The sequence below is a fragment of the Rattus norvegicus genome, chromosome 8 (genome assembly GCF_036323735.1).
Source record: "Rattus norvegicus strain BN/NHsdMcwi chromosome 8, GRCr8, whole genome shotgun sequence".
NCBI classification, from domain to species: Eukaryota; Metazoa; Chordata; class Mammalia; order Rodentia; family Muridae; genus Rattus; species Rattus norvegicus.
The window spans coordinates 112,835,969-112,859,410 of NC_086026.1; the positions used below are offsets into that span (position 1 = coordinate 112,835,969).

Consider the following 23,442-nt stretch of genomic DNA (forward strand, 5'->3'; position numbering starts at 1 on the left):
CCATGCCCTGCCCACCAGCAGAAGGATACCATTCTATTTACTTATTTACTTATATTTTTGAGACAGGGTCTATTTAGCCCTGGCTGTCTAGAAAATCTCTATATAGACCAGGCTGGCCTCAAACTCACAGACATCTGCCTGGTTTTGCCTCATCTACTGAGATAACAGGCATGCTCCCAGTTCACTACTTTGCTGTGGCTTTGAAATGGTTCCTTTTTGTGTCTCTCCCTTCCTCCTCTTTGCTAAGGCATTGAAAAAATTCTCCATCATAAACAGCTTTAGGAGAAGATTGGTATAATTAACACTTTTGGGGCCATAGCAAAACTGGAACATGAGCTTCTGTTCAAAATATAATGAGACTCTCAGGCTGGCCGTAGTGGAGTCAGGTGTTCAAGTGTGGAACTCTGGGGAGAACAGGGCCCTGTTCCCTATCCCCAGTTACCCTCCTTTACCTCAGGCTGGAGGTGAGGCTCTGAAGCTTTAGGTGCCTTCCCTTTCCAAGTGTCTGTACCCTAAGCCATCTGTTCTATCCATATTTGATGTAAGGAAAAACAGGGTTACAGCACCACCATTGTCTGGCATCAAAGTAGGCTCACTTTGCTATAAAATATGTTATAAAACTGAAATGACAAGTTTTGCAAAAGAGAACATGTTTGTGTGACTACCAAGCAGATGGGATCAGGAAGCCCTACCTCAATTCTGCCTCCGAGGCTTAGATGTGACAGTATTTATTTACAGGATAAACAAGGTGATCAGAGGTCATTGGAATGATGGGTGATCTGAGCAAGAGAAACCATACTTCATGCTTATGTATGAGACTCATGTTCAAGAAGGCAGCATTAAGGGGGAGTATGGTGGCCACCACTCATAGTTCCAGTGCACAGCAGTCTGAGGTAGGATAATGGACATCAAGACCAGCCTAACACTATAGCAACAGCCTCTCTTAAACAACAACAGTGACAGTGACAACAACAACAGGAGCCAGGGTTGGTGGCAAATGCCTGTAATCCTAGCATTTAGAGAGCAGGGGCAGGGAAATCAGGAGTTCAAGGCAAGCACCATCTGCATGGTGAGTTTGAGGCCACTCCAGGCCATGTGGGACCCTATCTCAACAAAGCAAAACTAATAATGAAGAAAAAGAAGGGACCATGGAGATGGCTGAGGGACTGAGTGCCTGCTGACCTTTAGAAGGAAGTTCAGGAGATCTGACACACTCCAGCTGTGGGGACCTGATACCCTCTTCTGGCTTCTTCACACGCCAGGACACAAGTGACAGACACAGAAATGCACACACACCCATAAACAAACAAACAAAAAGTGATAAAACAGCAAGAGAATGACCCGAGAGGCCAAAGTTGTCCACACACAGAGCTGTTGTCTATAGTAAAACTGTTAGGGGCGTCTTACACTTCCTGAAGTCCTTGGTGAAAGCAGGCAGTGAGGCATGCGAGGGCAGAAGGGTCAGGGTCTCCTTCCCTCACATGCCCAGCGTGGAGGCCTGAATCTCCCTGCACGGTGTTAAACTGAACTTGTCCTTTAAAATCCCAAGCCTTGGTGTGGCGGCAAAAGCTTCTGAGATGATGCGTGAGAGGGTCAGGAATTTAAGGTCAGCCTGAGCTAGCCAATGAAAAGCCAGCTTCACCTACACAAGACTGTTTGGCATAGAGGAGGGACAGGATAAAAGGTCCAGAGACATCAGGGGACTTTGTGTATGTGGCTGTTTGCTCATCTGCCCACACGTTGGGGGAAATGGGAACTGAGTCCCCAGCCTGGTCTACTGAGCTGGAAAATCCAGCCACCTCACCCCCTCGCACATCCCTGTACTACCTGTCTTGTCTACATTCCACTTAGTATGACATCCTATGTGGTTTTTCCATGTTGCTGCAAAGCCTATGAAGTCTTCCCTTTACGTTTAAGGCCCCACATTAGTCCAAGTAACCTCTTCATACCACTCCCCTGGTTTGAGTATTTATGTTCCTCCAACCCCTTTTGGGAATCACAAGGAAGCCTGCAGGTAACAAGTTATATCAGGGTGGTTCAGAGGGAGGGAGGCTGTCTGCATTTGGCATCTCCTTGCTCACCTCCAGGTTTCCACCTGGAGGCCCTCAAAGAGCCTGCCGACTCTGTCAGTGAAGAAGGGAGCTATTGTGTCAGAGGGTGGAGAGTGTGAGTGGGAGAAAACCAGCTCCCTTGGAATTCACATACCATTCAGACTGAGTTAATCACCTTTAAGCAGTTTAGCCAGATCTCATCAATCTTAAATAGCTCTGACAGCCAGAAAAAATTAAGATCGTCCCAGGATGCTTACCAGTTTTGAAAAGATTATAAACTCTCGATCACAAAGGGACCAGGTGAAGGATTCGTAAATCCCATTAAGAATTTTAGCCTTCAAAGCTGTGCGTGGTGTTACATGCCTGTAATTCCAGCAGTCAAGGGGGTGGGACAAGAGAATCAGTCATTCAAGGCTGTGGTTATTACACAGCAGCTTCTAGCTAGGCCGGGCTCAAGTAGCAGAAATAAAAATTTAAAAGAAGTTAGCCTTTATCCGAAGGACTATAAGTAACTGTTGATTGTACGACTTCAGACTCATGGCTATCCTCCTGCCTCAGCCTCTAAGATATTTAGGATTGAAAGTATGCGGTACTGCACCCAGCTCCCACTTAACGTTTTTAAGAATGAGGAATTGTAGCCTGGTTAGAGTCTTTGGAATCTAGTCAGATTTGGGTCGGAAGGCACTTGGATCAAGGGAAGGTAGGGTTGAGGAAGGAAGGTTGCCTTCATGACACAGGGCCCTACCCGGATACTGAGCGGATAGAATGCAGGCAGGAATCAGTCTCCAAATGATGGGCGATTCCTTTCTTTTGGACCTGGTGAGTTAGAGATGGTCTAAGGCAAAGTTCCAGCACAGCTATGATTTGGGGAAGGCAAGTCGACGTCTATGTACTCATTGCCTAGGGCTGTTGTGGACCGGCAACTTGATCATGTAGACCTGGGACCAACTGGTAAATCCCTTACAGATCTGGCAAACTGAGTGTTCTGGGAAGCCACAGCAGGATCCGCAGGAGAAAGGGGGCAGTAGGGAGATTCCCAAAGGCTGTGAAGATGACTGCACCAGAAGACTACTGTACTTTAACCAGTAAAAGATTCCAGACCACCCCATCTTTCCCTCTGCTTGAATTGTAAGTCTACAGAGCCCCTCAACTTTAAGATTCAGATAGACTTGTTTATGTGTGTGTGTGGTGGTGCTACAGCTCAAACCCTCCTCAGACTCCTCCTAATTCCTTCTAGCCAAGTCTACCACCTCCATATCCCTACCCTCACCCTAAACTGCATGTCCTTCTCTTTTTGCTAAGAACTCATTTACCTGCTTAATGATGCCCACATACTTCTGGACTGTGGATCATCCACTGGAGCACAGGTAAACTTAGAGGAGCCATACCCTTAAAGAAAAGTGACTCAGAAGTCCCCTCCCCTCCAAGCCAAAAGTCGACCAGTTTGGTCTTGTGCAGATAGGAGTTGGCTGTGTAGATGACGATGGGCTCCTGACTGAATTCCTAGTCTTGGTTTATTTTTGTTTACTTATTTTGTTTAGCCCTGTAGCCCAAGTGGTCTGAAACTCACTACGAACCCAGTTGGGCCTCAAACTCACACTTATCCTACTGCCTCAGCTTCTGGAGGTCCATAGGCATGAGCACCACAGTTGGCTCCTGATGGCTTTAAATACAAAGGTTATCAGAAACCCATGGAAAGAAGAAATGAAATGAAATGAAATGAAATGAAATGAAATGAAAGAAATGATCCTTCATTTACTAAGGCATGACAGGGACGGCAGGAATGCACCAGTAGGATCAGGGGAGCTACGCTGTTTGTTGAGTGATTGGTTAGGTCATCTCTGCTCTGTCTCATTTCCCATATCCATAAAGTGTAGGCGGAAGTGTTCACCTTGCATGGTATTAGGAAGACTTGATGTGGAAGTTCTCGTCTCCCAGTGGTGGAGAAACAGTGAAGTACTAGAGCAAAAGAAACATTTAAAACCTTACCACAAACCCAGGGACTGCATAGCCTAGGGTAGAGCACGGGCCTAGAATACACCTACGGCCCTGGATGTAGTCCCTGGCACTAGAATTAGAATCGTTTCTCTCTTTATTTTTATGGGAACAGGGTTTGAGAGGGTGTCCTCACCCGAGCAGGGAAGGCATGGCTGAGTGCATGTTAGCAGGAGCGTGCGGCTAGAATTCCTCACGTCCTGGCAGACCAGGCGGCAGACACATTTATCATCCTCATCAACACCATTGAGACAGGCTCTTGCTATGTGGGCCAGGAGAATGGACACTCACAATGTTCTGCTTCAGCATGCACTGGGCAGGAAAAACGTTTCTTTTATTCTACTACTTAGATTAACAGCTACTAGGCCAGGAAGATGCCTCAGCATAGAGAGGTGCTAGTGGAGAGGCCTGGTGACCTGAGTTAATACCTAAATTCCAGAAGAAGGCAGGAGATAAGTGATTCCCAAGAGCTGTCGTCAGACTTCCACAACACACACACACACGTAAAGTGAAAGATAACAGCTACTAAGAATTCAGAAATTTCTCTGCCATGATGTGCCAACTGTCTTTGTAAATCCTTGCAATAACTCATCATGGATTTGGGGAGATGACTGTCATCTCATCTTACTAATGGGGTTCAGAGGTTAAATAGCTTGTTCCAGGGATCCTAGAAAAGAGGCCAGATAGGACTTTTAGCTGTACTATCTAGCTATGCGATCTTAGTAGTCCCCGATCATCTCTCTTCAGTATCTTAAACCATGCAGCAGAGGAGGAATCTCGGTGAGGTTTATAGAAAACATATATGAAGTAATGATGGCAATACCTGACATTTCATGGAGGGTGACTTTTTAAAAACAACCGGTCAATGTCCTTGTTACTGTTCTATTGCTATTCCTTTGAAGAGAAACCATCCAAGGCAACGTATAAGAAAAAGCATTTAAGGGCTGGAGAGATGGCTCAGAGGTTAAGAGCGCTGTCTGCTCTTCCAGAGGTCCTGAGTTCAATTCCCAGCAACCACATGGTGGTTCACAACCACCTATAATCAGGTCTGGTTCCCTCTTCTGGCCTGCAGGAATACACGCAGGCAGAAAGCTGTATGATGTATACATAATAAATAAATAAATTTAAAAAAAAAAGAAAAAGAAAAAGCATTTAACTGGGGGTTTGCTCACAGTTTCAGAAGGTTAGTCCATCTAACACGACATGAGGATGTGGTGCCACAGTCAGTTTTGCAGGGGCTCTGCCTGCCTTCTGTGCTCCCACCTGGATTACTTCTGACTGCTCTCATGCTACACCGGACCGGGAGAATGGTCTAATCTCAAGCTCGTCTTTGGGTGCTGAGTGAATTCCTCACACTATAATGACGAAGTTTCAAATATTGTGTGTTACCATGGGAAGATTTTTGAGAGACTCTCACGAACCCTCACAAAACATCTGCCTGACTTGTGAGCACCGTGTTACTGTGATCCTTATTCCGTACACAGAGTCCCTGCTGCTGTACACAGAGGGATCCTTTCTAATTGTTTAAGCAACCCAGGTAGGCCCCTCAGGCCTTGGGGAAATTAGATGCACGGAACCCAGAGAGGGCCTCATGGCCTCCTTACCCCTAGGGATTATGGTAGAAACGTAGAAAACAATTACAGCAGAGCAAGCTTCTCTAGCAGAAGCCAGGGCCTGCCCAGCTCTGCAATTCCAGGAACATGAGAAACCATGTTCCCTCCTTCTGTTGGAAGGGGATGCTTTAAAGAGATGATTATCTTAGCTGTTCCAGGCAGAGTCAGAACAACCCACTATGCCCTCTATGTTATCTGATGGGAGACAGCAACCCTTCTACATAAGACGTCTATTATCATGCAACAGATTAGCCCCAAATGTAGGGCCCTAAAAGCACAGATCTTCACTACCTCCCGGTTTCTGATGGTCAGCTTAGGCGAGTGGTCCAGCTTGGGGGTCTCCTATGGGACTATAGTCAGCAGGGACTCAATCAACTCAAGCCTTGGCTGGACTGGAGAACTCACTTCCAAGATGGCTTCCTTGTGGGGCTTTTGGCTGGAGGCCTCTTCCACCCATGCCTGTCGGGATGCTTCTGTTGCATACCACACGGATAGGGGGACCAACCATGTGTGTTGATCCAGGCCTGGGGGCTTCTTGGGATGTGAGAGTTTTCTACGATAAAAGCAGAAAGGTCCTTTAACATCAAGACTAGTTGGTCACCGTCTACGGGCTTCTTCGTGAGGCTGTTCACAGAATGAGATAGTCTGAAACAGTGACTAAGACTGAAAGTATTTTATAGTCTAAACTTGGAAGGACCATACCATGCATCTAAATCCATTTTTTTCTGGTACATTCCATTGGCCACACAAAACAGCTTTGATAAGAAATGCAAAAGGTCTAGAAAAAAGGTACGACTATCAAGAGGTGGGGTTCATGAGGACTGTCTTTGAGGTTGGCCTCCATATTACTCTAGAATGAGATTTCAGTGTGTTTACTATGTGTGCGTGTGTTTGCTTGTTTGTGTGTTTCTCATGTATCATGTATGACGTAGCCTAGCCTCAAACTTATGATGGCTTTGAACCCCTGATCCACCTGCCTCCACCTCCCTCATGCTGAGATTCCAGGTGGGTATCACCAGACCTGTCTGGAATTTTCTTCCTTCCTTCCTTCCTTTCTTCCTTTCTTTCTTTTTTCTTTCTTTCTTTCTTTCTTTCTTTCTTTCTTTCTTTCTTTCTTTCTTTCTTTCTCTCTTTCTTTCTTTCTTTCTTTTTCTTTTTTGGAGCTGAGGACCGAACCCAGGGCCTTGCGTGCTCTACCACTGAGCTAAATCCCCAACCCTGGAATTATATTTCAAACAACTCTATTTGCACATCATTTCTCTGTGTTAAGAGGTCTCAGTGTGGTGGCCCTTCTGTTCCAGAGTAGGTTGTTTAAAGCTGCAGGCATCTGAGGCTCAGTGGGAGTGGGGTCTAAAGCTCCCTCGGTCGGCTGTCAGCTGGTGCTGTGGTCACAGGAGAGCCTTCTGTCTCCACCTGTGGCCTCTCCATACAGAGCAGCTGTCTCCTGGCAGCTCTGTCTGAAGCTGCAGAAGCTGCCTGGCTTCTTAGAATCAGACAGCCTTCCACGCATCGCCGTACATCCTACTCCCAAAGCTGACACGGGCCAGCCCTGACACAGGGCAGGGGGAAGTAAACACTGCTTTCTGCAGTGAGGCGAGTGTGTGTAAGAGGGGGATCATGTGAGTCTATCCTACTCTCTAAAGGTCAGACTTTGGGGTCTCTCCTGAGAAATGCACAAAATCCTCAAGACTACGGGCAATCTGTACACTTTCAAAATTAGCGTTCATTTCTATAATTCATTCCTGTTTTGGAGCACTGTGAAAGGCTCTCTCTCTCTCTCTCTCTCTCTCTCTCTCTCTCTCATCATTTTCATTTACTTTCCCTATGGATTGCATGTGGAAGACATTCTTTTCACTTGACGCATGGGAAAACTGCATTTCCAGGAGATTAACTTGTCCAAGGCCAGAGAGCTAACGTTGAGTTCTGTTCCAAATCAGTGTTTTAAAACAGCACTCCCTACTTTTTAATTTTAATTAATCAAATTTCACTTAATTAATTGTAAAGAATTTCCTTTTGTAAATGGAATTATAGGGTGAATTTATGAGGTTAGAGTATGTAGCTTTATGAACAAGAGAGGGGTGTTAGTTTAATATGATTTTTTTTGTTTTGTCTATTTTTTAAATTTTCATTAAGGATTTTTTTGGGGGGAAGGGGTTTTTGGGGGTTCTCTGTGTAGCTTTGGCTGTCCTCACTCTGTAGACCAGGCTGGCTTCCATCTTCCTGCCTCTGCCTCCTAATGCTGGCATTAAAGGTGTGTGCCATCATTGCTAGACGTTTCTCCCCCCCCCCCTCTCTCTCTGTGTTATGTTTGGTTTTTCAAGACAAGTTTTCTCTGTATAGCCCTGGCTATTCTGGAACTTGTTCTGAACCAGGCTGGCTTCTGATTCACAGCCTCTCTGCTGCTGAGTGCTAGGACTAAAGGTGTGTGTCAACTCTGTTAGGCTTATGGTGTTTGTTGTTATGTATGAGAGAGAGAGAGAGAGAGAGAGAGAGAGAGAGAGAGAGAGAGAGAGAGAGAGGAATGAAGAGTTGGGTGGGTATGAAGGTTAGAAGTGTAAGGGGCCCCTCAGAGTTGCTACAGAACACACCCAGACACCCAACTGCTCAGCACAAAGGTGATTTATTACCCCTGGGAAAAGAGGTTTGGGTAGGTGGGAGGAGTAAGGAAGTGAGAATGGCTGGGGTGGGGGGTGGGGGGTGGGGGATGGGGGATGGACTTTCCCTGGGTCAAACAAAGACAGACAGCAAGTGGTATTTTTATTTGTTTGCTTTTGTTTTCCTTTTTTGGGGGGGGGGGGTGTTTGTTTTGTTTTTTTTTTTAACAGGAGTGGTTTTTAAGGGGGAAAAAGGGGAAGTCTGTGCTGGGGTAAGTTGGTTAGCCCTGATTGGACAGGTCAGCCTGTGTAGCCAAACAGTAAATTTAGACTGCTGGACCTTGGTGTTCAGTCTCAGGAAGGAGTCAGTGGCCAAATAAGGGAATAGACCTTGGGGGCTGGCCTTTAAAATGTAATCTATCAGTTTAGCAAGGGTGAGGGGAGGGGAGATGGCAGAAACTGCTGGGGCCATGTTTGCAATGCTCAGACCTGTTAGCTCTGCAGGGAGGACCTGAGAGGGGTTGGGGGAGGGCAAAAACATATTGTAGGATTTTCTTTTTTTTCTTTTCTTCTTCTTCTTCTTTTTTTTTTTTTTTTTTTTTTTTTTTTTTGATTAACAAATGGGGGCTGGAGAGATGGCTCAGCGGTAAGAGCATTTATTGTTTGAGTTCCAGTATTCACACAGTGGTTCACAACAATCTCTTACTTTAGATCCAGAAGGTCCAGAGTCCACAGACTACACTCAACCTTCCCTCTGGAAGGCTGAGATTACAGACACAAGTACCTTGCCCAGTCCCTCTTTAGAACTCTTGCTGTTAGAATTCTACCTCTCCAGGCCCAGCCACTGCACTGTGGGTGATCCACACACACACAGGAGGTCAGGGGTAGACAGGCCTCTGCACAGTCCAGGTCTCAGCTGATGGCCATCAGCACTTAGCGGCCATTGGAAGAGCCACATTGGACTTCTCAGTCACATTGGACTTCCCAGTCACATTGGACTTCTCAGTCACATAGGACTTCCAACCCAGATGCTGCAGCCCCCATTGACCCCATCTCTCAACCTGGGTAGATGAGCTGCCAGCAAAAAGAGCCATAAAATGGCGGACGAGGCCTGGGCAAGGTTTGTTATGCACATGGACAAATACAACAGGATAGTTGTGCTAGGTGAACCCTAGCAGAGCCTGAAAAGGGGGCTCCTGCCCTGGGAAGTGTATGAGGTGGGGAACCTTTCAACGTCCGGGTGAGGCCAGGGCACGTAAGAGGCTGCTGAGTCCACCTCTGACATTTCTCCTTGTTTCCTGACCCAGCTGAGAAGACTTCATCAAGTCACAAGACTGGGAGGAGAAAGCATGTGTGAACGAATTAACAGAAATCCGGGCAAGAGTCCCAAAGTAAAATAATGTTGATTCTCAGCACAAAGGGGGCTTTGCTACTTGATGGTTGAACTCACAGAAGCAGTCATTGCCTGTTTGTGACAGATTTACTATTTTTGAATCTTTCCAATTTCAGAAAAGTGACCATAATAAGCACCATTTAAACAGTGGGAGCCCTTGGAGATGTCTAAACACTGCGCACAGTTCCTGAGCGGCATTAAGAGGGCGCTTGTCCTTGGAGATTGGTCTACACAGTTTTGTAGACAGGGAGTGGTGCCAAGATGACCTTGGGTTAGCCTTAGTTGGCAATTGGATCCCGACTTCTTCCTCCTATGAAGTGGGCAGAGGGGGCCAGCCCACAGTGTCTCGGAAAGAAGAGCGGCTCCGTGGCCTACACCAGTCACTTTGCTCTCCACCTCCTCACCTCTCAGCCTTTCCCAGTCGAGAGTCTCTCAAATTTTAGGGCTTGCTCGCCATCCTGGAACTGTGTAAACTGCGCAAGCTGCAGAGTTCTTCCTGAGAAGAGTTCCGTCCTGCATGATTGGAATCAGATTTCGGCAGCGTCCTTTGGTCGACAACCGGGTGATTCCTTGTATCAGGTTGATTTCACAGTTTCTTTGCTCGTGGGTTTGTTGTCTGCCATGTCCTATTTTGTCAAATCCTCAAATGTCCCCCTGCCTCACTCTCTCAAGTGCTGGGATCACGGCCTTGATTCCCCTAGCCCACATAGTATTCTGCAGCTGAGACTTAAGACTAGCTGTGGTTGGGGCTGGAGCGATGATTCAACGGTTAAGAGCACTGACTGCTCTTCCAGAGGTCCCGAGTTCAATTCTCAGCAACCACATGGTGGCTCACAACCATCTGTAATGGGATCTGATGCCCTCTTCTGGTGTGTCTGAAGACAGCTACAGTGTAATCACATACATAAAATAAACAAATAAATCTTTAAAAAAAAAAAAAAGATGTAGAACTCTCAGCTCCTCCTGCACCGTGCCTGCCTGGATGCTGCCATGTTCCCGCCTTGATGACGATGGACTGAACCTCTGAACCTGTAAGCCAGCCCCATTTAACTGTTGTCCTTGTAAGAGTTGCCTTGGTCACGGTGTCTGTTCACAGCAGTAAAACCCTAACTAAGACAATCACTCCTGTTGCCTTGACTTCCCTGCTGTGACATGCTTAAAATGTAAATCAGAAAAAAATAAAATAAAAAAGACTGGCTGTGGTCACACACAGCCATGATCCCTGCGCTCAGGAGGATAAGACAGCTACTCAGTGAAACCCAGTCCCAAACACAAAGGGAGCATGGCAGCCTCAGGTCTCCACAGAACAGATGAGAAGAACAGATGGGATTGATCCAAGCATGGGTAGATCATCAAAGTCACCTGGAACAAAAGTTTATTTTCTTTTGTCCCAAAGCACTTCTCAAAGATTCCGCCCCCCTGCAGCAGAGCAGGGGTTTGGGGGGGGGTGTTTGTTTGTTTGTTTTGTTTTTGTTCTTTGTTTTTATTTTTTATGGCTTACTGTAGTGGGTTTCTGAGAAAGATCTCATTAGAAGAGAAGGATTGCAGGGCTGTGACTTAGTGCTTGCCTAATTAAAACCAGTGTCCAATCTCCAGCACCATGGAAAAGAAAACAACATAAAGTAAAACGAAATAAAAACAAGTCCGGGAGGGTGGCACCCTCTCCCCACCCCCACCCATTTTTTCCTCTGAGGCAGGTTCTCTAGCCAGGTGACGTCAGACTGACTGTGAGGCAGTGGCTGCTGACCTTGAACTCCTGACCCTTCTTCCACTTTCCCAATGCTCAGATTATAGACTCATACCAGCACCCCTGGTTTTATATGGGTCTAGAAATCAAACCCAGGGTCCCTGGGCATGGTAGGCAGGCTCTCTGCCAGCTGAGCTACTCCCCCAGCTCAGGGATTCTTTACAGCTGCCAGGAGGCAATGCAGGATGATAGCCTGGACTACACAGCAAGACCCTGCTTTAAAAACAAACAAGGAGGGTTGGGGATTTAGCTCAGTGGTAGAGCGCTTGCCTAGGAAGCGCAAGGCCCTGGGTTCGATCCCCAGCTCCAAAAAAAAAAAAAAAAAAAAAAAGAACCAAAAAAAAAAAAAACAAAAACAAAAAAACAAACAAGGAGCCTTGTATTTGATCCCCTGTGGCTGGGGTGGGAAGGGAGATAGTGAATCTTATCAGGAGGTTGGGGCAAGATGTACAGGATGTTTAACTGTGCTCAAAACTCAAGGTCAGCATGGGCAACATAATGAGACCTGCTCTCAAGAGAAACGCTAATCATTGAACCATCCTCTGTTAAAAAAAAAAAAACAACAAACCAAAACCAACCAACCAACCAACAATCCAAACAAACAAACTTCTAAAGCAGCAGGATGCAGAGACTGGAGCCCTCCAAGCCCGAAGCTGGAGACATCATATGTCCACCATCTCATCAGTTGGTAAGGAGAAAAATGTGGGCCTATACCTATAGTAAGACATAAGATGTCTACATATATGCATATGCTATTAAGGTATATCTAAGGTTAGTCTTGAACTCATGATCTTCCTGCCTCATCATCTTCAGCATTTTATAACCATATTATATTATGGATATGTGACAATGGGACATTAAATACCATAACAATAAGATATTATGTATTCAGTCATACAAACTAAAGAAATACTGACTCCTGCTGTGGAATAGAATAATTTCAATGATGTTCTTCCAAAGCAAAGCAGTCAGATTCAAAAGCCACACATTTTGTGACCGGGTTGATAGAGACACCCAGAACAGGCACAGCTGACTGAGACAGAGGCTGGCTGGTCACTGTCTTGATGGGGGTACAAAATGAGGGGTGACTCCTTAATAAATCCATAACATCTAGGGATAATGACATACTCTGCATCTAAAGTGGGGTGAAAGTCACCCCACATTGTGAATGCACTAAGTGTTTATGGATGACGGTACATTTCTATGATGTCTTACCACACTTAAAAAATTCCCAACCAACGGATTCACTAAAACAACCATTTTTCCCTGTGAAGAGTTGGAGATCCCCTAGCCTCTCAGAGGTCAGGCAGGGCCACTTACTGGAACCTACCACAGCGGCAGGCTCCTTTTCTTTCTCAATCCCACCTTGACGCCTAGTGTGTGTGTGTGTGTGTGTGTGTGTGTGTGTGTGTGTGTGTGTATGTGTGTGTGTGTGTGTAGGGGGAGGGAGGGCAAGTTTCCTGCCTCTGTTTGGATTGCACATCTGGGCCTCCTTACCTCCCAGGCAAAGGTCTGCCTTGTTCTCTCACAGGGGACCTGGCCCATCCTCCTCCTGTTGGCTCCAGAACCTGCTCCTTTTAAGTGTGTGGAATGAAAGACAAATTGGCTTCCAGTTTCAGATGTGAGCACCTGCCACAGAGCCACAGTGGCAGCCACAGTTGCCTAAAATAATTGATAAGGGCTGCACTGATCAGATACCTTATGTTGCGGACATTCCTTGGTTTCCCAGACTGCAATGGGGCAGACAGCCTGGAGGAGCGCATGGCGGGCTCGGGGCTGTCTTGGATTAATCCCAGGCAGATGTATTGTTGTGCAGGCAACTCTTCTCAGACTTTCCGTCAGGAATCTGCTTCAGAGCTGCTGGTGAACAAAGACTTGTTGGTAGATTGAGTGTGGTGGTAAAGCCATAAATTCTAGTTCTTGTGAGGGTGAGGTAGGAGGATTAGAAGTTCAAAGTCAGGGGCTGGAGAGATGGTTCAGTGATTAAGGCACTTGCGGATCTTACAGAGGACAAGGGTTTGATTCTCAGCACATACTGGGGGTTCACAACCATCGGAAATTCCAGTTCCGGTGGATCCAAGGCCCTGTTCCAGTACCAGACATATAGGTATTGCATATATATACATGCAGGCAAAACTTATACATATAAAAGTAAAACAAATAAATCTATATTTAAAAAACCTTTAAGGCCAGACTGTATTGATAGAGTGAGTTCAGGTAAGGTAGTGAGACCCTGTGTGGAAATGATGGAGTTGGGGAGATGACGGAGTCAGAAAGTGCTTTCTGTTTGAGCATGAGGACCTGGATCTGACCCTCAGCAACTGCACTGAGGGTGGGCATGGTGATGTGCACCTGCCATCCCAGCACTGGGCAGGCCGAGACAGGCCGGTCCCCGTATCACACACCTCAGCCAGGCAAGCCTCCTTGGTGAGCTTTAGGCCAATAGAGACCCTGTTTCAAAATTCTGGGTAGACGTCCACTGAGGAATGACTTGATGTGTGTCACCAACACAGGCATGCACGTGTGCATGCACGCACACATACACACACAGACTGACTGACAGACAGACAGACAGACAGACAGACACACACACACACACACACACACACACACACCACACACACAATGCAGAGGACTGAGGATACAGCTCTTTGGAAGAAGGATTGCCTAGGAGGTGTTACTGTAGGTTCAATCTTTAGGAGAGCATGCAGGGAAGCTTGTATGAGAACTGAGACCCATTGTGCATAGTTATAATTTGCTTTTCTTTCTTTTCTTCCTCCCTTCCTTCCTTCCTTCCTTTTTTTTTTTCCACAACAGCTCCTCATATACCTTGGGCTGGCCTCAAACTCAATACATCGCAGAACAATGTCTTTGGACTCCTGATTCTCCTGCCTCCATCCCCTGGGGTTCATTTGCTCCCAGCCCCTTCCCTAGTCTCAAGACTTAGCCCAGGTTTTTGCTTTGTTCCTGCTCTGACCTTTTCCTTAAATCTCTTAGTTATAGTCTCAAAACTCATCACGGGTTTTTTTTTTTTTTTAAAAAAGCTCATTAGCATACAAACTGGCAATTGCAAGGCCCAGGAAATTTACTCTCTGGAAATTTACCGAGCTGGAAGCTGGAAGACCTGGCTGAGAAGGGAAAGCAGTTATGCTTGCAGACCAACTGGCACTGCGGCTAGCTGAGGATGGGAATGGGGGTGAGGAGTCCCGAGAAGGTAGCCTTCTCCTTTTAGGCACAGCAGGGATGGATGAGGACACGGAGGCTGACTGTACTTTTTAAGTCACCACTTGGGACAGAAGAAGGGGAATCTCGATCCTTGGGGTGCATATTGAGGCTGACCTTGGTTGGCATTGTTTGGTGCGCTTGTCTATCTGAGTCTCATGAAACCCAAGAGGGCTTCAAATAGATGATGTAGCCAGAGATGACCTTGAACTCCTGATCCTGTGGCCTCAGAATCCCACGTGTCTGGATTACAGTCATGTGCGTCACAGTCACAGCCCAGCCTGACCTTGGGAGGTTACGTGGTTTCGCCTATGTGGACAGATGCCTCATTTTCCTTGCCAGCTGAGAAAGGGCTCCCAGGACAAAGGCATTTAAAACAGCACTGCAGTCTGTCTCTCACCAGAGATTATGAAATGGACAGCTCTGCTCAACACTCCAGAAAGGTCTTGCAGGAAAGAAGCTTGTTTTGGTGTTAGGTAACCCGGTGTTTCCCACACTCGTTTGACCTCAGACTCCTTTGCGGTCTCTTTCTACTCACACGTAGCCTGGTCTTGATTAATTAGTCTCTGGGGGGCAAGAATTCTACCACTAAACTACCAACACCCTTCCATATTTGGTACTGGACATTTATGAGCATTAGCGATAGTTTACCATGGCACTACATCTTCAGTCCTATTATTTTAAGATATATTTTTAAAATTTATGTGTATAAGTGTGAGTCTGTGTGAATGCCTGCCATGTGTGTGTAGGTGCCTACAGATGCCACGAGAAGCCACGGGAGCCCCTGAAATGGAGTTATCAGTGCCAGTGAGCTGTCGCATATTAGTGCTGGGAACCAAACTCTGGTCCTCTGAGACAGCAGTAAGAGTTCCTAACCACGGAAGCATTTTTTCTATTTATTGTATTTTGAGACAGGGTCTCACTGAGTGCCTAGGCTGGCCTTGAACTCACTCTGTAGTCCAGGTAAGCATTGAGCTTGTGGCTCCCCTTCATTATTAGCCTCTGGAGTTACTGGGATTTCCAGTCTGTTTCCACAGCAGAGGGAAAGCCAAGTTTTTAGGAATTCACTCGGAATCCAGGCACGGTGGTGGCAGGTGCCTTGAATCTCAGCAAGGGGGAGGCAGAGTCAGGTGGATCTTTGCGAGTTGGAGGCCAAGCTGATCTACATGTTGAGCTCCAGGGCAGCAGCCAGGAGCCAAGGTTACACAGTGAGACCCTTTCCCAAAAAGAGAAAGAAAGAAAAAGAAAAAAGAAAAGAAACTTGGGTTCAGTGTGGTGGTGCACAGCTGAAACTGCAGCGGTTGGGCATATGAACAGAAAAATGGATAGTCTGAGGCCAGCCTCCACTACATAATACAGTCCTGTCTCAAAAACCGCAAAACTCAAGAGCTCCAGACACAGTTGGGAGTGACTGCACCTGTACCTGGGAGAAGGCGCTGGGAAGACCAGGAGGCCAAGACCAGCTTTGGCTATTGTGAGGGCGAACCCTGCCAGGTTAATGAAATCTAAAATCACCTGGGAGATAGGCTCTGGCTGGACAAGCCTATGAGGAATTATCGTAATTAGGCTAATTGAGCTGAGGAGACGCGGCGAGCTGCCGTGTACCTGGGCTCTCTAGGAAGGAGACGATACGCTGAGCACAAACACTGCTCTTTGCTTCTTGTGACTGGCTGCTTCAAACTCCTGCAGCCACTGTCAGCCTCTCACCATCACGGACTGTAACCATGAACTGTGAGCCCAATTAAATCCTTTTTCCTCTAAGTTACTTTTGTCAGGGTATTTAAGGAAAACAACTAAAACTACCTAATGAGTTTGAAGCTGAGCTGAACTACTGAGTGTAAAAAACCAAAACCCAAACCAATCCTTTTGGGGTGGGACACCCAGTGCTTAGGTAGCTGGGCCAGCAGTCCAGTGAGCAGCAGGGTCCTTCGCAGACTAGGCCATGTGGAGTGCTGCTGCTGCTAATCTGGGAGGCACAATGCTTTATCATGGCTGCCCGGGACCTTCACAGAGTTCTTGTGGTTCTCCGCTCAACGCCATTATCCCCGTTTTGCAAAGCTGACCTATGTGACCCAGACAGGTGAAATAAAGAAGTTCCCCAGGTCAGTGTGTGGCAGAGCTAAGATTCAGGCAGTGAACTGACTGATATTCTTTGTATTATACCACCTACCTGATATACCCCATTTATTTATTTATATTATTTTGTGGGGTGGGTGATGTTACAGAGGGTGTGTGTGTGTGTGTCTGTGTGGGCATGTGTGTTATCCAAGTGGCTGTGTGTGTGTGTGTGTTATGTGTGGACATGTGTGTTATCCAAGTGGCTGTGTGTGTGTGTGTGTGTGTGTGTGTGTGTGTCTGTGTGGGCATGTGTGTTATCCAAGTGGTTGGGTGTGTGTGTGTGTGTTGTGTGTGTGTTGTATGTGTGTGTGTTGTGTGTGTGTGTATGTATGTGTGTGTGTTGTATGTGTGTGTTGTATGTGTGTGTGTTGTGTGTGTGTGTGTTGTATGTGTGTGTATGTGTGTTGTGTGTGTGTTGTATGTGTGTGTGTGTTGTGTGTGTGTGTTGTATGTGTGTGTATGTGTGTGTTGTGTGTGTGTGTTGTATGTGTGTGTGTGTGTTGTGTGTGTGTGTTGTATGTGTGTGTATGTGTGTTGTGTGTGTATGTTGTATGTATGTGTGTGTGTTGTATGTGTGTGTTGTGTGTGTGTGTTGTATGTGTGTGTGTGTGTTGTGTGTGTGTGTTGTATGTGTGTGTATGTGTGTTGTGTGTGTATGTTGTATGTATGTGTGTGTGTTGTATGTGTGTGTTGTATGTGTGTGTGTTGTGTGTGTGTGTGTTGTGTGTGTGTGTGTGTTGTATGTGTGTGTATGTGTGTGTGTTGTATGTGTGTGTGTTGTGTGTGTATGTGTGTGTATGTGTGTGTGTGTTGTATGTGTGTGTTGTGTGTGTGTTGTATGTGTGTGTGTTGTGTGTGTTGTGTGTGTGTGTGTGTGTTGTATGTGTGTGTATGTGTGTGTGTGTTGTATGTGTGTGTGTTGTGTGTGTATGTGTGTGTATGTGTGTGTGTGTTGTATGTGTGTGTTGTGTGTGTGTTGTATGTGTGTGTATGTGTGTTGTGTGTGTGTGTGTGTGTGTGTGTGTGTGTGTGTGTTGTGTGGGCATGCTTGTGGGCCTGGAAGGCAGTGAGCTCTGAGGGGTGGTTTTCTGTCTCCACCTTTCGGTGGGTTCCTGGGGCCACTCAGGTCATCAGGGTTACTTTTAACAAGTGTTGAAGCCATTTGCCAACCACTTAACATTCCATGCCACGGTGCTCAGAGAGAGAGCGTTCCTTCTGTGTTCTTTGTCTGCTCTTTGGGAATCCCAGCAAATCCCACTAAGGATGCTTCAGGCCAAAGTGAGCCACCTGGCTGTGGAAACAGAACAGGCAGCTGCAAGTGTGTGTCATGGGGGACTGGGGATTGGGGATGGAGGATGGCGGTAGGGATAGGGGTAGGATGGGTGGGGGTGGAGGTGGAGGAAGGGGGTTGCGGGTGTAGGGTGGGCTCAAAGCTCATGCCTGGCCTAGCATTGTTTTCTCTGGGCATTTTGGATTAGGCTGCAGCTACTGCCCCAGTACCATGGCTGCCGCCATGATGAAAAGGGACTAAACCTCTGAAACTGTGAATTAAAGTCTTGTCTAAGAGTTGCCTTGTTTCTGGTGTCTCGTCACAGCAATAGAACAGTGAGTAAGACAAGGAGACCAGAGGGAATGGAGTGCGTCCTAGATGACAGGAAGCCGAGGAAGCGAATGTGGTTGCTGTTCATACCATGATGGCCAAGGATCTTCTTCCAGTGTTGCCTCATGAGATGGTGATGACAGGTTCAGTTGTCACAAGACAAGAGGAGGGCTGCCCTTTTAGGTTGTCGTTTCTCTGGGAGCCAGGGAATCTCTCCACAGGTTAATTTAACAATAAGGGATTATTGCTTAAGATACCGAATTTGGGATGGTTTGTTACGTAACAGTAGCTAATCAATACACTCCCTAAGCGTCTTGTTACTTCTCCATTTCTCATCCTTCTTTCCTGGGCTTGTCTCAGGAATTAATTTAACAGCAGATGGGAAGCACACCTTCCATTTGGCTGCATCCTTTATTTCTGTGAACATCCAGAAAACTCAATCTTGGGTATGCTCCTTTTCTCCTGAGAGGATCCTCCATCACCAGGCTCTGGTACTTGTTGGTTATTGTTACAAATTGAATCGGAAAGGTCCATCATGGCTTTATGTTTTGAATGCTCCTGTTGATATAGTCCACCCACCTGGTGGTGATATTCCAGAAGGGGTGGTAGACTTTTAGGATGTGAACCTCGCTGGAGGATTTAGGCTACCGGGCGTGGGCCTTTAAGGTTATGAGCAGCCCCAAGCTCCAGCCTTGCTCTCTGTCAACTGTGACGTGAATAGTGGCTGCCAAGTGGCTGTTTTACTATGAGCTAAACTAAGTTCCTCTGTCATGCCCCCTTCCTGCCACAGTGAACTGAAACCCCCTGAAACTGTGAGCCAAAAGTCACCTTTCCTCTATTGATTCTGCAGGTGTCCTGGTTATGGTGACACAGAAATAACAGTTGGGCCCCCCGGCCTCGGCTTTCTCTTTTTTTTTTTTTGTTCTTTTTTCTGGAGCTGGGGACCGAACCCAGGACCTTGCGCTTCCTAGGCAAGCGCTCTACCACTGAGCTAAATCCCCAGCCCCGTGGCCTCGGCTTTCTCATCTGTGAGACTGAACAATCGCCTAATTTCCTTTCTCCAAATCCTTCCCCTTTTCTCTTTTCCATCTTTAATCTTCTAGCTCTTATTTTTCCTCATTTTATATTAACCTCAGCGACTTGGCCTTGTCTCTGAGATCTTAAAAAATGTCTTGGGCTAAGCCTGGTGGCACACACCATTATTTTGAACCCTTGAGAAGCAGAAGCAGGCAGATTCCTGTGAATTTGAGGCCAGCCTGGTCTACAAATCAAATTACAGTGCAGCCAGGGATACAGAGAGAGACCCTTTCTCAGAAACAAGCATGAACAGAACAAAACAAAAACACTTCACTGTGAGTACTCTTTAAAGTAGCTTCGAAGGCACTGTGTGTGTGTGTGTGTGTGTGTGTGTTTAATTACCAGCAGAGAAAACAGCAGCTAGTTAAACCTGTGACAACCATGGGGCTCTGTGTTCTGCACTGAGAATAGGACCGTTTCCAAGGTGACCAAGACTAGCGTGTGAGGCTAGGTGAGGCCCTGAAGTTATGAGCTGCCAAACTCATAAACCACACAGGCGTCCTCCGAGCCACGCGATCCACACAAGGCGCCAAGTAATTTAACAGCCAAGTGTTCCAAGAGCACTCAACCATCAGCGTGTCTATAAATAGAATCCCTGGGCAATTCAGAGCGATGTTAATGTATGGGTTCAGTCCTGGAATGACTAAACCCTAAGTCGTTTTGACCTCAGAGGGCCATCAAAAATCTGCTGCCACGAACAAATTCTGCAGTTGTCTGCAGCAGATGTTTCGCTCCTGTTGAATGTGTCCTTGTGTGTATAATTTCCTAACGTGATAATGATGTGCTGTTTGGCAGTTGGCAATTTACGAAGCGTCGTCACACACATGGTCTGTTGGGTTCTTGAAAGGCAGGCACAACTACTGAGATTCAAGGGGAGAAGAACGACTCGTTTCTGAACATCTGTACTGGGGATCCAGGGAGGCCAGTGGGACAGAGTGATGGCCATAGCTAGATAGAATTGACCCTTCTGAGGTAATGATCCCCCTTTTCTTTTTGAGCGAGAGTCACCCAGCCTCTGCTTACCTGATTTAAAGATGTGGGGGGCATCCGTTTCTCTTGTCTTCACGAGTCCTTGGGGTCCAGCACCCTGACTTTTAATTACTTGGCACTAAAAGTGATTTGGTGCAGGGGCTAGAGAAATGGCTCCATGGTGAAGAGCCCTTAGTAGCGCCGAATGTGCTGGCGAAAGCTGTTAATCCTGGCATTTGGGAGGTAGAGGCAGGTGGATCTCTGTGAGTTCAAGCAAATTCTACATAGCAAATTCTAGGGTAGCCAGAGCTATGCTGAGAAGCCCTATCTCAAAAAAAAAATCACTTAATGGTCCTGCAGAAGATATGGGTTTGATTTCCAGAATGCACATGGTAGCTTACTACCTTCCCCAACTTTAGTTCCAGGGGATCCAGCACCCTTCTCTGGCCTCCTGGGTTGTCAGGCACAAAGACAGCACACTTACACACATACAGGCAAAATTTTCATACAGTCATACATATTTAAAAAAAGATACACTATGTTTTTTCAAATTTTCATTATTCTTGTGTGACAATGCAAGAGCACACACAGACACACACACACACACACACACAATGCTTTGAGGTCAGAGGAGTTGGATTTGCTAGAGCTGGTTGTAATAGTCATTTAAATGTTCTTAATATTTATGTCAATAAAGACAGAGGAGACAAGAACCAAGGTTAAAAGCCTGACAGCTCAGTGAGGTAATCTTATTTTCTTCACTATATACAAGCTATCTATTTTCAAGCTGGATTCAACAATGAAACTGCTAGTTCTTTAGAAAAACTCTTTGTGTCATTCTACCAAGCTAGCCTACCTTTCCATTGAGCTCCTCCCAACCCAAGAGGGCGCTTAGCTCTCTCTCCTCGGACACTGTTTTACCTGTCCTGCCAGTGGCTTCTCTGTGCTGCCTGCAAGTCCAAAGAGAAAATCTCTTACCCAGAGCTCCTTCCATGAAGGCTGTTCCAAGCTGAAAGAGAGAGCTCCAATTGCTCTCCAAGAAGTCCCCTACACTCTTGCCAGTCACTGTCATGGTGGGAGTCTCAAAGCCAAGTCAGGAGGCCCAGTCATTTCATCTTTATAGTGGGGCAGCTCAAGCCTATCTAGTTGACTTTGTCTCAAGTCATAGAGCGAGGACCTCTCCTTAAATAGGCAGATCTTGCCATTCGTTAGCATTCTTATCTAAGGAGGCTTTTAGAGGCACGCCCAAACTGCATTTCTACAAGACACACCCAATTGCATCTGACAGACACAGTATCTTTCTAAGCTTGTATATTTTGCTAACAATTAGGTTTTCTATTACAATAATTGAACATCCTGTAACAGCTGGCGGGTAGGGGGAGGTCGTTGTAAGCCACGTGAAATGTGTGCTAGGAATTGAACTCTCGTCTCTGCAAAAGCGGTACATACTGGTAACCACTGAGCCATCTCTTCATTTGGATTTGGATAGCTTTAAGCTGAAGAAAAAAAGGAGGCAGTGGTGATGGGGGGGGTGGGATCAGGTTACAACCTGTCTCTCCCAGATAAAATTTTAAAAATCACCTTTTCTGATCGGGTTAATGTTGACCTTTCTGCTCAGATGGGAATGTGTCCTGGGACTTGGAAGCCCAGGAACCACAGAAGTGGGACAATGTCTCAATGGAAGGGACATCCTGAGACCCGGGAGCCCAGGAACCACACAGCTCTGAGAGGAAGCCTCAGCAGAGGCAGCTCCCAGCAGAAGGCATTCCCAGCTAAGCTCAGGAGCTCAGGAGCCTCAGCCCTCCTTCTCTTCACTTCTTTCCTTTTCTTCATTGCTTCTTGTCTTCTTGCGATGATTCACACCAGACAGAAAATCTCATGAGAGATATTTATTGGAGAGTCCAGGGAGAAGAGGGACAAGTCCAGGAGTGGCTGCCTATGCTCCCAAGAAGGATCAGATAGCAGCAGAGAATTGGGCAAAACACAGGGCTTAGGGCTTACATAGGGTTCTTGGGGGTGGAGCTTTCTGGGGGGGGGTGTGTGAAGATTTCCAGGGTGAGGATTGGTGGAATTTCAAGTCTTGAACTTGGGGTAGCTCAGGGATTGGTGAGTTTCTGTGAGATGTTTAGGGATTGGTGGATTTTCCTATTCAGGGATTTGTGGCTTTTGTTTCACCTAAAATTAGCATAATCTGAAGAGGGTCCTGTTGAGGGACTGGGGATGATCTTTGTGACAGTTATGACAGTTAGGGAGGTCTGGGGGAGGGGCCTGGTTGCTGGAGCTCCTGGGTGGGGCCCAGCCACTTTCCTGCCTTGAGGATTTTCAAAGTATACAAAGTATTCAGAGTTTACAAAGGGAGTGGCTGAGAAAGCCTTTCTTGCCACTGGAGTGGTGTGAATATCTAACAGTTAAGGTGGCAGTGACTAGTCATGTCTAATTTTTATTTTAGTTAATAATTAACTGATGACATCATTTATTACCATGACTGAGCATTATTGGCTGTACTGAATAACATAACAACATACTTACTTTTACTGACAGTACAGGAGGCACAGGTGTGAGATGGTGTTGCACTATGACTTTGGGACGGTTGTGACATCACTAAAGGTTCTAATTTCACTCTGTTGCTATGACAAATACCATGACCAGAAACACCGTAAGGGAGGAAAGGGTTTATTCCAGATGTCACTAAGGCTGAGGCTTAGCTGGCTCTCTGATACATCCCAGGACCTCAAGGCCACGGAATTGTGCTGCCTACAGTGAGCTGGGTCTTCTTTCATCATTTAACAAGACACTCCCTAACAGACAAGCCTACAGGCCTGGCTCTATGTGCTCGGTTTATGTTGGTTGTCAGATTGACACAGTTGAGAAGAGTGAGCCTCAACTGAGGAAGTGCCTCCATGAGATCGGCCTATGGGCAGTTTTCATGCTTTCTGATTGATGTGGGAGTGCCCTGCCCACTGTGGGGGGCACCATCCTTAGGCAGGCTTGCTTGGTGACTAGCAATAGCTAATTGTGAGCCTGTGAATAAGCCAGGAATAACATTCCTCCTCAGCTTCTGCT

At 46.5% G+C, this 23,442-nt stretch overlaps 1 protein-coding gene across 3 annotated transcripts; it reads right to left on the reverse strand.

Moving 5' to 3' along the window:
* Nucleotides 1-8,078: 8,078 nt before the first annotated feature.
* LOC102550226 (uncharacterized) lies at nt 8,079-22,954 on the reverse strand. Of its 3 annotated transcripts, XR_356559.4 has the most exons (5): nt 21,358-22,954; nt 20,434-20,608; nt 13,092-13,253; nt 12,891-12,967; nt 8,079-11,008 (listed from the first exon to the last, which is right to left on the reverse strand). XR_356559.4 is itself a non-coding variant. In XM_063266452.1 (3 exons), exon 1 carries the CDS (start codon nt 17,911-17,913, stop codon nt 16,906-16,908), a length of 1,008 nt encoding a protein of 335 aa, XP_063122522.1. In that variant the 5' UTR covers nt 17,914-20,424; the 3' UTR covers nt 8,079-10,531; nt 12,891-12,967; nt 13,092-16,905. The 3 variants fall into 3 exon arrangements, 2 of the variants coding, with proteins under 2 accessions (XP_063122522.1, XP_063122521.1); XM_063266452.1 differs by lacking the exons at nt 20,434-20,608; nt 21,358-22,954 and having other exon boundaries at nt 8,079-10,531; nt 13,092-20,424; XM_063266451.1 differs by lacking the exons at nt 20,434-20,608; nt 21,358-22,954 and having other exon boundaries at nt 13,092-20,424.
* Nucleotides 22,955-23,442: the final 488 nt, after the last annotated feature.